Here is a 14,023-nt window from a genome sequence, read left to right on the forward strand (position 1 = left end):
GACAGAGTCATTATATAATCTTGTCATCATCAATCTTGTCGTCACTTCAAATGATTACTTATAATCAGGTTTTTGTCTCGTGAATATATATTTGTATGATAGTTCAAGTTCAGATCCAAACTAGTTTGTTAAATCAACCGGCCCACTATTTTTGAAAAATTCTCCTTCTCCAACATAGATAAAGAAAGGGATTACAAAATTACATTTGCAGGCATCTCTAACTGCTAATTTTAACTGAAAGTATCATTAGCAACTAATTGAAAACTAAAAATTTACATTATTAATTGAAGCTCATGTATCGAGTTGTATTGTATTATTATGATCGCACCAGGTTTATGTTAAAATATATTTAAAAGTTTAAAATGCATACAGGAAGCAAGCATAATTTAAGAAAAATGTTCAGTAGTGATAAATTATCTAATTTAAATATTAGAGACTGAATATTTTGGAAACTGAATGGTTTTTAACAACAATTCATAATTCATAGGAAAAAATTGGTTACTTATATGATATATAAAATCCCACATTGTTAAGAATAATTGAATGTAGAAAATGTTTAATTACTTTTCTTTTGACAACGAAAAAAAGCTAGAATGAGTTTGATGCCAACATTCGTTCATGCATTTCGGCAAGTACTTTTGCGATCTAGAGAATTGGGTTTTAAGGTGTAGAGGAGAGATTAGATCTCTAGAAAGATTGGACTATAGGATTACTAAAGTAAATTTCAATGAAATGATTATTGATAATTTAAAATAAATATTTTTTACATTGGTCTTATAAGTAAATGATTTTTCTTAGTGGCTGAGAGGACAATTAAACTTGTGTTCTATAGGTTAGAGGTCCAAGCCAAATCTCTCTTTTTCATTTTAGTCGAGGTGGTATATATGCCGAGCTATTGATGATCAAAATATTGTCAAAAAAAATTCGTAGTGACGATAATTTGGTTTTTACTTGCAATTTATGTTATTATGAAAAGCATGTTTCTTGTAGTGCTATGAGAATGAACGAAATAATTATCTTGGTAAACCCATCCATTTTGATTTCTTTATAAACTTGTTTCGATAAAACTAGTCAGCCAAACAATCTCTTGGTATAGGTGAGATTTGAGCTCAGATTCTTGTACAATTGGCAGGAGAGGATAGGATCTTTGCCTGACTTTCATGCAGTAAAACTTCTAAGGTAGATGGATCTACAATTTATTAAATCTGTTTTGCCGCAAAAGCTTGACATGTTTGAGCCAGGCTCGGTCGCCAGCTTTTATATTATTTTGTGCCGAGCATGTGTCGAGTTTTTTTGTCTTGGAATTTAGATAATATAAGTATTGACATAATTCAGAGTTTTGACTAGATTCATATTTAGCGAAGTTTTGCTTAGGTTAGAACCGGTTGGGTTAAACGATATGTTTTAAAGTAATGATATGTGGTTCTATCATTTACACAGAAATATTCTTTTGCCATGTGGCAAGAGAAGATTGGTGCGACTCATAAATATGACGGGTCTGTTGAATATAGAACTGGCGTGGACTCGATATACTTTCCACATATGCAATATAGGTGCACTGATACATTTTTCTAAGTTTTATTATAATTTCTTGCTATTTATTTATTTTTCACTAGTTGTTTAAATCATACTAAAATTAGGATACCAAATGACATGAATGCTTGCTTCGGTCCCAATTGACCCTAATTGATCATAGATTAGTTCATGCGATGTCGAGTACATTATAATCAAGGTCAGTTGGACCGGATTAAGAAAATTGATTCCATCTAAGTACATGTCAACAAGTTCATATGTATATGTTTTGCGGGTGACAATTGGATGGGATCGGACTGAATATAGGATGGGTTGGATATATATCGGGTTAAAAAATTACCAATCAAAATTCGAATTATTCAATAAACATGTCAAAAATCTAGATGCGAATCTTATCCATTTTTTAAACAAATAATTCGATACGATCCATATAACTTGTTTAATAAATGGGATGAATTAGATCAAGCAAGCTAAATAGGTTAATTTGTTTTTTTAATGGATTAAATACGTTTAAATGGGTTAAATAGGTTAAGTATGTTATGTTAAACAAGATATCAAGTAGTCAAGTAAGCTTTAAATAGATTAAATGAGTTTTAAAAGAGTTAAATAGATATCTAATCAAATTATAGAATGGATCAAAAGTCTAAATTTAAATTTGATCCATTAATTAAATAGGTCTAATCGGATTGTCTTGTTATATTCCGATCCCATCCGGTCAAGCAGACTAGAGTCATGGGTCGGGTAATAAATTAGGGTATGAATTAAGATCTTGTAACTCTAACCTCACTTGGATCCACCCATGTGGCTCCTTTTTTTTTTTTTGGTAAAAGAAGAGGAAGGGATAAGTCCATTCTCGCGTAGCAGCCTTCACTGAGCCCCCACCCCGCCAGAAAAATATTTGATGTGGACAGAAATGATCGTGTGTTGGGTACGCTGGCCGATTTTACTCATATTCTTTCCATCCGTGGATCCGGCTCGTTACTTCTTTAGGCTTCGGGACGGTTAACTTCCATATGAGTACGTCATACCTAGCACCACCGAGGCTACCAGCGTACCAATAAATCTTTCCAAGCCATACGTTCGAGCAGAAAGTATTCGGTCTTCATAATTTAATCGATTGCCATATATTTTGAATTCAAAATTGCTTAATTGTAAGTAAAGCCCAATCCTATTAAGCTGCCCCCTCAGTGGCCCCTGCGGCTCCTTTGGCAACAAATGCAGATGCCTAATGGACGACATTCGTTCATCTTGGCTGACTCTCAGTCTCAGCACGCGAAAAAAACAGGAAGAGGCAAGTGGGCCCCCCAAATGCGGTGACCACTCCAATCAAAGCGAGACCAAATGGCTCGCTCCGCCTAAAAGCAAAGTCCTCCCTCCCTCCCTCCCAGACGACGCCAAACGCAGGATACAAAACAGAGCTCAACTCTGCTCACCTCCGGTGACTTTAATAACCATACCATCCCGCTAACTTCAAATTCCTCGGGTCTCGATAAAGGGAAGAGCGGGCCAGCGGCTAAGCGGTACTTATAGCAGAGGTATCTTTTTCCAGTGCTAAAAAAAAAAGGGCAGTGGAGGGAGGGAAGGTAAAAAAATTAATCGTCCGTTCTTTTGGACTAGGCGGCAGGGATCATGTGACCGACCGGCGGCTTCTTTCTCCACCTTGTCCGCCTCCGCCGATCTCCGTCCTCTTTTGGAAACCCTAGAAGAGAGAGAGAGAGAGAGAGGGGAAGAAAAGAGAAGGTCCCTCAGTGCTTGGATCGGATCAGGAATGTCATCCAGGTCTATGAGATCGAGCATCTCGCCGTTCCGATCGCGGAAGACTCCCACCCCGCCGGCTCCCAGGCCCGGAGCTCGGCCGATGACACCCTCATCCTCCTCTTCCTCCTCCCGGCCGACGACCCCCTCCTCTCTGGCGGCGGCCCGGCCGACCACTCCGTCGTCCGCGGCAGCTCGGCTGGCGCACCTCTCGAAGGCCTCTTCCGTCTCCCCTGTCAGCCCTCCTTCGGCTCACCCGCCGGAGCGGCCCGATTTCGCCAAGTCCAAGGAGAATGTCACCGTCACCGTTCGGTTCCGGCCGCTCAGGTACCTCTCACCTTCTTTCTTGCTCCCGCTCTCCATGATTTTGCTTCTTGATCGGTTTGGGTTCGATTCTTTCAATTTGGTGGTTTCAGTGCGCGGGAGATTAACAAGGGGGATGAGATAGCGTGGTATGCTGATGGAGATTATATTGTTCGGAACGAGTATAATCCGTCCATTTCTTATGGTTTCGGTTAGTATTCTTCTTCCTTTGACACCATGTACATTTTTGTTTTATTCGTTGTTTCCTCTTTATTCTTGTTTAGAAAAGTCTTAGGATCTTGGAATTATGTAATGATTTATGTGAGTGATCTCAGTGTGGAAGCCCCTCGTGAACGAAAATATGTAGTTTCGAGGGTTTTGTATAGGTAAACTCAGTTACTGGTAGTTGTATATTCGTCAAGAATGAAAGAACATACCTCGACAGATGTTCAAATTGTCTAAATTAGGTGAAACGAGTGTATAGCATTTTGTGTCATCAAGAGAAAAATTCACCTGACTAAATAGCATCATCGCAAGTTAGAATCGAGTGATTTTCTTATCTGAAGTTCTCTTCCTTTAATGGCATTCTTTGCCCATGCATGGCCTAACTTTCGGCACGCCGATCCATACCAACTGATTTATGACCAACTTAGTAATGCCACTAGAAGATGAATTTGTGGAAGCTATGTATGTTGGGATAGGGTCCGGCCTCATGTGGTTCCCGCCCAATTTGGTTTTTGACCCATACCTCTTCTTTCCAAATCGAGTAGGAGAGCGAGGCATGATGTATTGTGGGCTATTAGAAAAGCCCCAAAGGGCTGTTGTGTGCCTGGTGGAGAATGCAGCCGCGACACACGAGAGAGGGAGAGAAAAGTGAGAAGAGAAGAAAAGAGAAGAGAGAGAGGAGAGAGAAGGGGAGAGGGAAAAATATCCTATCCTTGGTTTATCGATTCTTGGCTCCCCATCTCATGATATGGTTTCAAGATTTGGCATGTGGTCTCGCATCCTCTTGCTTGGTACCATATTTGATATCTTTGTATTTCCTCTTATAATTCTCCTTGGTGTTTTTGTACGGGTGATACTGTGCACAAGTCGTTAGGATCGAGTGGCTTGAGAGATGATCTATGACCAGTGGATAGTTCTTGCTGCTGTGGTTTTCCGTTTTCCATGCAAAACATGTGTTTATTTGTTGCTTGTATTTATCCTTTTTTGTGGTTTGACAATCTCATTAATATGCGTGCGAAGGTGCTCTCATCATTGCAGTTTGCACAAGTTCAAAACTATGTCTGAACTTGTTTCTGCGGAAAACTGTTCTGCTGGAACTTTGTGACATCTAACAGATACGGGTCTTTGAAGACCTCACAACATGTGCTTGGAAAAACTCATTGTTTTATAGGAGCTAAGTTATTTATAGTATGTCGATGTCTTCTTTTGCGCATAGAATATTCCAAATGCAATCCCAAAACTTTCCTTAATTGAGGAGAGCAAGAATGACCATATCTATATCTATACACGCGCTTTGTTTGTGCGTGCATGTATACATCTGTATATTTAATTACATATGCCTATAATACTTAAGGGTGCACACGGGTTTGGGTCCACCTGAGAGCCTTAATTGAGCTAGTCTTGTTGGGTCGGTTTGGTTCGATTTCAAAATAGGATTGATCGTTTAAGGGTCGGGTTATATGCACAAATATATATAGTCATAAAGTTAATTTTATAGTAATATATTGGTTATGTGTTATATAATTTATAGATATTTTTTGTAGATATCACAAATGATTTTGGTTAACTATTGCTTTTTTAAGTATCAGTTTACTGTGGTTGTAATTTATAACACGTTATATTTTATATTTATAGATATTTCGGATCTTGTTGTTGAACGATGCCTTTGAATATGCTATATATTCATGACTAGAAAAAAAGATGTTATATAATGCTTTTTGATAACTCATCTTCTATTATTAATTTATTTTGTCAAATAATTTAATAATTTATTTGCTCTTTGGAAAATTCCCTGAACCAACCCGACCTTGATTTGGTTAGCATGCCTCGAATCTGGTGGTTTGGGACGGTATGGCAAACATTGCGTTCTTCATTTCCCTTCTTTCTGAGATAATGCTTCTTGGAGTCTTTTTGAATTTCTTACATGTTTACTCTCCTTCATGATTCCAATTAGAAAAGAAAATAGTAGAAATTGTATTCCTTACACCCCTTCTAGAAATCTATATTTTCCATGAGTCTGTTATATCGTATCTCTAGTATCACACTCCTCGTAATTTTCTCTCCCATTTCTATTTAGAACAGAAATAACAAAATTGCATATATCATCTAACTTAAGTCAAGTGGTTCTCAATCTTGCACTTAAAACCATCCACTTGCACCTTATGTGCCTTGCATGTTCTACGTGCTGGCACAAGTACGAGCTTAATACGATGAGAAGTAGATGAAGAGCTCTTGAGAGAGATTTTTGAGGGTGTTAAAAGCAAGATGGATGCATCATGTGTGACCTAGGACCTCATTGGAAAAGGGACATCTAGAAGGTTATTATCTTGCTTAAGTACCCAAGACCTCCCAAACACTCACCTGATGTAGGACTAAAGATGCCTACATCAGGTTCTCATGTACTCCCCCCATCTAACCACTAGTATTCTTGCTAGTGAAAGGTCTCATCACTAATACCATTTTTAGTTTGTTATCAGCTCTAAAAAGGCTCATTTTGCAATGTCTCGTAGCCACACGTGGGCTGTGGGCTAGGTCGGTTTTGAGGACATTTGCAACAACCCAGGACCTCACCAAGAAAGATCTAGCTAGGAGGTTACCTACTGGGGTCCAGGTCCTTGGCCTTGATTAAGTAGCCAAGACCTCTCTAACGCACATCCAATTTAGGACTAAATACACACCCGCATGGATCCTCACGCCTTATGACCTAGATTTGGTGGAAGTAAGCTAGCTAAGGTGGCAATTATCCCCAAAGTGCAATAGAAATGGGGAATGAAGAGGATGTAAATCTCTTGTCAGTGGAGTCCAAATGAGCCTTCAACAAGTGGCTTTACCTTATGAACGTCTTTTGTGAGAAGAAATGCAAAAAAATATTAGATGCATGGCCCACCCAGATACAATTGTTTGTTTTAACTCCATAAGCTTTTTGATGATCAGAGGGCACCCTGGGATTTCCTTTATGGAGTACCGTTGTTTGAAGTGAGGTGGATGTGCCATGACCTAGATTTGACCAAAACTAGCTAAGATGGAAGTTAACCCCTACAAGCAACATAAATGGGGAATCAAGGTTGTAAATCTTTTTCCAGCTGAAGAATATGATCTAAATGATCCTTCCAGGAGTGTTTTAACCCTCAAATATGGTTCAAGCAGAGAACATTAAAAAAGAAAAAGAAACTGATAGTTGCATGTAAAAGATGGTTTGAGTGAAGAATGCAAAAATAACTGATTAGGCTTGTGACAATTTGGTGGCTGCTAACAATGCATCATCACATCCTGACAGCAGTTCAAAATGGTCTAGTTTTTGAAGTGAGACAATGTTTAGATGGTTGTGGAAATTCAATCATAAAATGTGGTATCCTTAAAGCTTCTGTGATTGTCTTTTGAGACTATCATTGGGCCTTGATGCCATGAAACTTGTGGGGCTACCTTGAAGTGCACCAATTTTTTGATAAAGTTTGTTGCCACAGTTGTAGTTACAAGCTCACATTAAATAAGCATGGAAGTTTGCCACTGTTACATGCATATCTAAGCTCCCTTTGTATAATTAATTTGCATTCACACAAATCATAGATCATATCAATGCCAGAGGTAACCATGTATTTTGTAACATTTATATACAAATAATGACAAACATGCTAACTGTCTTTTGTGAAGACAGACCAGATGATGGACAAAGTCTTATTATGAGTGTGCATAAGTATAGGAATTGATAGTGAGGTCCTCTTGGTTGGTATATCTTATACATGGTTTCAGCATCTTTCTTTGGAATTCTCTTATGCTTATGCTTTTTCATTTTTTTTCTACTCTAGTTTGGTCATCTACTTTTTAATTATATTTTCCCTTAATTTGTGTTCTTCAATTATATGCAATAAATTTTATATTGATAGTGAAACATGATTTATATGAATAGCCAAACTAAACATGGTTAGACATTCTAAATTTCATCATTATTCTGGTAAAACTCGCCTTACCTTAGTAGGAGCTATCTTAACTCTGCTGAGTTAGAATTATTGTACTTCACCAACATATCATTATTGATTATCTAGATGCTTTGCATTTCATTTCAGCTTTGTATGTAGCAGTCTAACGAATTAACAAGAAATGATGGTAGATAAAATCTCTGGAGGCGATGATTGGAAAATCTAAAATTTTGTCAAGCTTTCCTATTCATACTCAATAGTCGAATAGTCTTTCAAATGCATGATCTTTTCTAGATCCAAACTTTTGCCAGCTATTGATAAAAAATGGGAATTTTTGTTATTGCCTGTACTTGCCAATAAAGAAATAAAGATTCTGAATTTAATTGGTCTAAAGTTTTCTTGCTTAGTTTTTTAGAAAATATAAATCAAGAATGCACTACAATTGTGTGTTGTCATCTCTTATGTTTAAACCATTGCTCGGTTAGCTCTTAGTACTTGCTGCAGTAGTTCCATATGTTAACTAACCAATTGATCCGGATTTTTTTTTTTTTAGTGGTGATAGGGCATGAGTCAATATTGTATACCAAACCATGTACATGGAAGCATAATTGAGTCAATACAGACAAGGATCGGGATAACAAATAACAAGGGATAATTAATAAATAACTAAACAGGAGGGGATTCAAACTCATAACCTCGACCAAACCTAAGCTCTGAGACCATGTAACAAAATCAGCTGAATACTAGCAGTGACGACAAAAAGAGAGTGAAAGAAGAGAAGACAGCAGCAATAGAAAGCAGAGAAGAAGAGAAAAGAAGGAACACAAGGTGGTGTGGTTGGAAAGAAAGAGATGTCATATGATCTATCTTGGGACCTATGTGACATCAATCTTTTAATTAAAGGGTGGCAGCCACTTAAGCAATAGAAATGAATAGAAATGCCCCTGATTTGTAGCTGGTTTACATTTGAATTCAGTTGATTTAGGCTTGATTAAAGCTTGACTAATGACTTAGTTAAATAAAGCAATATATCTTTTCAATCCTTTAATAACAATGAATCTTCCTATGGTCATATCAGCTCAGATCAGCTTACTTCTCAATATTCTAACATCATATACATGTATCGTTTTATTTTCTTATCAGAGAACAGTTCTCTGGTCTGCATTTGCACCAATATGAGTAGCAAAAGGTTGAAATGATATCACACTGTCCTTTTCTTTTCCTTTTCTTCTGCAGATAGAGTGTTCGGGCCAGCAACTACAACTCGCCATGTCTATGATATAGCTGCTCAGCATGTTGTAAGTGGTGCCATGGAAGGAATCAATGGTATCTTCTTTTCTAGTTTAAATTGGTACCTTTACTAATCTCACAAACCTTTTAACAGTGCCTCATGTATGTGCCGGACCTGAAAATTTATATTTTAAGCATGATGTCAATAGTGTAGTAATACATTGTGGACCCCCTTGCAGGAATATATCTAACATGTAAATGTTGTAACTAAATGTCCCTGACTGTATTGAGAGCCAGAATTGTGATTTATCCTGAAATGAGTTTTTTTAGGTATTTATTTCTAATGCTTTTGCCTAAAAGTGGTTCCTATTATAAGCTATTGCTGTGACAGACCCATCATTGGATCCATACATGTACCATCAAGTAGAATTGTAATGCGTCACTAGCTTTATGCTGCTAATGCTGTGGAGAGTTGTGAAGGGACACTTACCATGTCTATTGTGGGCTCTAAATAGGCCCAAAATTGTTTGAGACAGTTTATTGTTTGCAGTGACAACAATATAAGTTTCTCCAACAGGGGCGGCAAAATTTTGTATAACCCAAAAGAAACCAGGTAACGATAGAAACCTTGCATGGAAACTGAGTTTGGAAAAAATTGTCCAAATCTATATTTTTGTCGGTTCCAAATTTGTAAAGTTGATCTGCTTGGGTCGATATTAACGGTTCTGAAATCAGGTTTGTCCTGGGTCCATACATCCAAGAAATCCAGGTCCTAATATAGGACTTAAAATGGGGTCAAAACTGGGTTGTGAGTAGGTCTGTAAGGCAGGACATTTTAGGTACCTATTATAGAACTTCAAAACTGGACCCAGCTTTGGTCGAGTCTGAGTTAAGTAAAACCAGGCCAGCTGGGAATTGCTTTGTTTTTTACTGTATGTAAAATTCATTGGAGTTAAAATTATATCATATTGGGTTTGGGTCCAGGTTGACCAAATTAAACTGGATATGGCTTCAGACGTATAAAATGGTCGAACATCCAAGATCTGGCCTGGACTCGTTCCTTCACTCCCCTCCCAACAATAAAAAGCCCTTTCCCAACTCTCTACTTTCTATGGGTGTATTGAGGGGATTTTCTTCTGTCCATGATTGCGGGAAGTTAGGTTGGCTACTGTCTAGTTAGTTAGACTTTATTTCATTCCATTTTATTCTCATGTATCAATGATGATACAAATTAAAATGGGGGAATTTGGGTAACATAAGTCTGCTCTTTTGAGATCTTTGCTTTCATTTCGTTCCTTTCCTTGTAAGAGTTCTATTTTTAATTGTTATGATATAGTAATTTGATCATTACTTTCTCAAATGGCTTTAACAAGGATTTCCTAGTTCATTAATGGGATATTCGATAAAGAAAGAAACAAAAGATAAGTTTCATCGTCGTTTCTCTTTTCTTATTTTGTTTCTCCTATATTTTTCTTTTCCTTTCTTGTCTTTCTTCTTTTTCCTCCTGGATTTCTGTATTACTGTTTATTTTGAATCAGTTAAGAAAATTAATCCTTGTATTAAAGCAGTAAAAGCATTTTATTTGGGACTGCATCTCATATTTGTACTTTTGAAATGAACAGAACTCCCAGTTGTAAAGGTGATATTATTCCCTGGTATCTGCACATAACTTTTTTTTTCTTTTAATGGAATGATCGGATCGCCAATCAGTTGTCTTGATCTGTGGTCTCTATGCTTTTATCATTGCTTCTTATGTTGGTGAACAAAACATAGTACTTTTATTTTCTAGGATTACTCAAAGTCAAAATCTCAGATTTTCTATTCATATTGGATGATGTGTATTTCAATTTTTGTAGATCATACAAAGGATAAAAATCAGTGTTTGTGTTGTGTAAATTTGTGCAATACTGTAGACGTGGCTTAATGCTTCGGTTTCCATACTCAATAATTCTTTGTTTTGGATGTCATTCTTACACATTCACATACTAGCTACAAAGGCAAGTACCATGATAGAACTGCTGATGTAGGAATAAGTTTTTTTCCCCTTTGTTGCTGTAGCACGTTATTTTCTTTTTCACAAAAGTCTTATGATTGATAATGCTTTTAAATCTACAGGCACAGTTTTTGCCTATGGTGTTACTAGTAGCGGAAAGACTCATACCATGCATGTAAGTCTTTGCTTTATCGACATTGTAATTTGTGTCTTTGCATATACTTTGTTATGCATGCCTTCTATGAAATTTTGAACTAAGATGTTCATATATATATATATATATATGCCTTGTAATTATAAAGCAAAGATTCCTTATCAGTTTCTATAAAAGCTGCAAATGCGTATTTCAATAAGAAAAAAACTCTTGTTGGTGCCGACTGAATTAGTGGACCATACTGGCCATACCAAACCGAACTATTGAAGGACAGGCATTGTAGGTACCCCTCGTTACCCTGTTCAAATTATTCAGCAAGAGATATGCAAAGTGCTTTATCAGTGAGGACACTAACATGGTGTTCTACAAGACAGAGGAAGCTGTGCATCTTGGAGTCATGACTCTAAGAGAATTCTTTGAAGTACTAACATTTCATGTAAAGAATTGGTGAAATCATCAGGTACAGTTCAAGCTGGTGAAAACAGTGGTTGGGGAATAAATTCAGATGTTTTCATTAGCACAGGGATGTCTTTGAGTTTCTATTATCAGGAACTTGTTTTTTCAAGCTGGACCTGTGCTTGCATGGTTGGTCACCTGTTTGGATTCCATGACGAAAGAGGTGGTTCTGTGGTTGTGATCAAAGTTGAATATACATTTTTGTTTCTTCTAACATTGGTTCTTTGTGCAGACCCTTATGTTTTGCACAAATTCTGCCTCCACTTCTTTTGTGCCTTTGTAGTGCCTTATCACTAAACACCCCTTCGAACCAAAAGCAATACCTTCTGCTATAACCGACTAATTAATGCTTATGATTTGTCTAGATATGTTATTCCTTTTCCTTTCTAAATTCTGATAGTTGTTGTTTTAACATAGAATTTAGGTTGGATTTTCTTTACCTGTTATTCTGTAAAGTTGCAATTATTGTCTGTCTGAGCTGTTTATATTCTCTATTCAGCATAATATAGTTTATTTTCTTTAATCCAACTCATTAGCTATCTAGCTGAATGTTAGTTTCACATGCACTATTGATGTTTGGATTCTTGTTATGGTTCTAACCTTTTTCTTATATATGTCAGTGATTAGATTTTGGCTAGAGAACATTTGGGTTGTTAAGTACCCTTGGTCTATAAGATGAATAATGTCCGTATATTTTTCTAATATTTTTTAGCTGATTTTTCATCAATTTTTGTTCTAGTATTTACAGGACTGGTAATGCTGCTTTCTTTTATCATTTTGATTTACTTGAAATTACTTAAACTTATGGTAGCACTATGCTGCATTTGGCTTTATTACAGGGTGAGCAGAAATCTCCTGGGATTATTCCATTGGCAGTGAAAGATGTATTTAGCATTATTCAGGAGGTAACTGATGTTGATCTGTATAACGGCTGAAAGTTTCACTTCTGCTTGTTTTGGTAAAACAAACTTTGTTTCTCTGTTCATTTCAGACACCTGGGCGAGAATTTCTTCTACGTGTTTCATACCTTGAAATATATAATGAGGTAGCACATTATCCTAAATGAAGTTTTGTTTAGGATATTTGCAGGGTGTAGTGTGAACCATATCTATAGTTGCACATTGTTCAGTATGCTTTCTTTCTCTTCCTTATGTTTCTCTCTCTTTTCTTAGGTTATAAATGACCTTCTTGATCCAACAGGACAGAACCTCAGAATAAGAGAAGATTCGCAGGTGCAAATCTTAACATATTGTTAAATACAATGCTTTTAGGTTATGTTGCATGGGCATTTATTAATCTGTTCAAAAGGTATGTGGAACTTAATCATATGATATGACTAAATATTTTCACTAGTCCTTAGCTGCAATCACGTATATAGTTCACTATTCAAAATATAGTGTTTGTTACAGATCTAAAATTTTTGGGAGCTTATATAAACATCTCTAGTATATAAATCAATACTTTGTTATAAATTTAAGAGACTATACATAAATAAACATTTGCCAAGGGATTAGGTGCAAAATCCTTTTATTACTGAATATTAAACAATGAAGGTGAAGCATTCAGAAACTATTGGGGGCTGCATGCAATGACCAGCTCGTGCTTATTGATGTATGACATTTTTGTATTTTAGGATATGCCAGCCCTAGCAGATCATGTCTTACTGGAGCTTAATTTCTTAAGAGTTCTATTTTTTTTTTAAGAACCATTAGCCTTTCCAAATTTAGTGTTAAAATCTTCATAATGAAGGGTGTCTTTATAAATCCAAAGTTAGTGGACCTGCATTTCTTTTATTAATCAATATTTATCTACATTATATTATAGAATTAGAGTTCTGAATTTGTGGAATATTCCATAATGATCCAGTCTGTCGACTTTTTTCCCCAATTTACCATTAATTTTTATTTTAAAACTTGATAAAAAGGAATGTCTTAGGTGGCATGAATTTGTAATATGCTAAAATGTCCGTTTCTGTCCTTTCTTTCTTTGCTTGCTAGAGGCCAGCCTTTACTTTTTACTCCTGGCTGACCCATCTTCTTGGTGACTATATGATCCAATTAATCTATGCTCGACCATAAAATAAGAGTCTTGAACTTGTGGAACACTCACACAGATTCCATCTGTCAGCTTTTGTTCCCCTGTTTGCTACTAATTTTTGATTTGAATATGTAATAAATAACAAAGGCATGTTCTTTTCTCATCTATTTTTTGTTGCATGCTAAAAGCGTGCATTTGCTTTTCATTGCGAGTTGACTCATCTTGGTGACTATAAAGTCCAATTAAGGAAACTATTTCTCTTTTAATATATTTTGTCTCTACTGTATCTTTCATCCACCTCATTAATAAAGCTGTGGGAAGTGTATCTGCAACATGATCGTCCTAGTAAGATTTCAGTGCTCTCCAACAATCTCAAGGTTTTATTCTGTTTTGCAACAAATAGCGTTTGCAACAACTAGA

The 14,023-nt window shown here is 36.5% G+C and overlaps 1 protein-coding gene across 2 annotated transcripts in view; it reads left to right on the plus strand.

The window, feature by feature from the left end:
* Positions 1-3,027: 3,027 nt before the first annotated feature.
* The window catches only part of LOC103701339 (P-loop containing nucleoside triphosphate hydrolases superfamily protein), a 35,645-nt gene continuing 24,649 nt past the window's right edge, over positions 3,028-14,023 (plus strand). For both annotated transcript variants that reach the window (XM_026802331.4, XM_008783366.6), the window contains exons 1-7: positions 3,028-3,615; positions 3,705-3,802; positions 8,970-9,059; positions 11,079-11,131; positions 12,406-12,471; positions 12,558-12,611; positions 12,739-12,798. In XM_026802331.4, the coding sequence (XP_026658132.4) occupies positions 3,302-3,615; positions 3,705-3,802; positions 8,970-9,059; positions 11,079-11,131; positions 12,406-12,471; positions 12,558-12,611; positions 12,739-12,798 (735 nt within the window). In that variant the 5' untranslated portion in view covers positions 3,028-3,301. The remainder of the gene's footprint in view (positions 3,616-3,704; positions 3,803-8,969; positions 9,060-11,078; positions 11,132-12,405; positions 12,472-12,557; positions 12,612-12,738; positions 12,799-14,023) is intronic.

The sequence above is a fragment of the Phoenix dactylifera genome, chromosome 4 (assembly GCF_051530095.1).
Source record: "Phoenix dactylifera cultivar Ajwa chromosome 4, Ajwa_hap1_PhDact_Kaust_v1.1, whole genome shotgun sequence".
NCBI classification, from domain to species: Eukaryota; Viridiplantae; Streptophyta; class Magnoliopsida; order Arecales; family Arecaceae; genus Phoenix; species Phoenix dactylifera.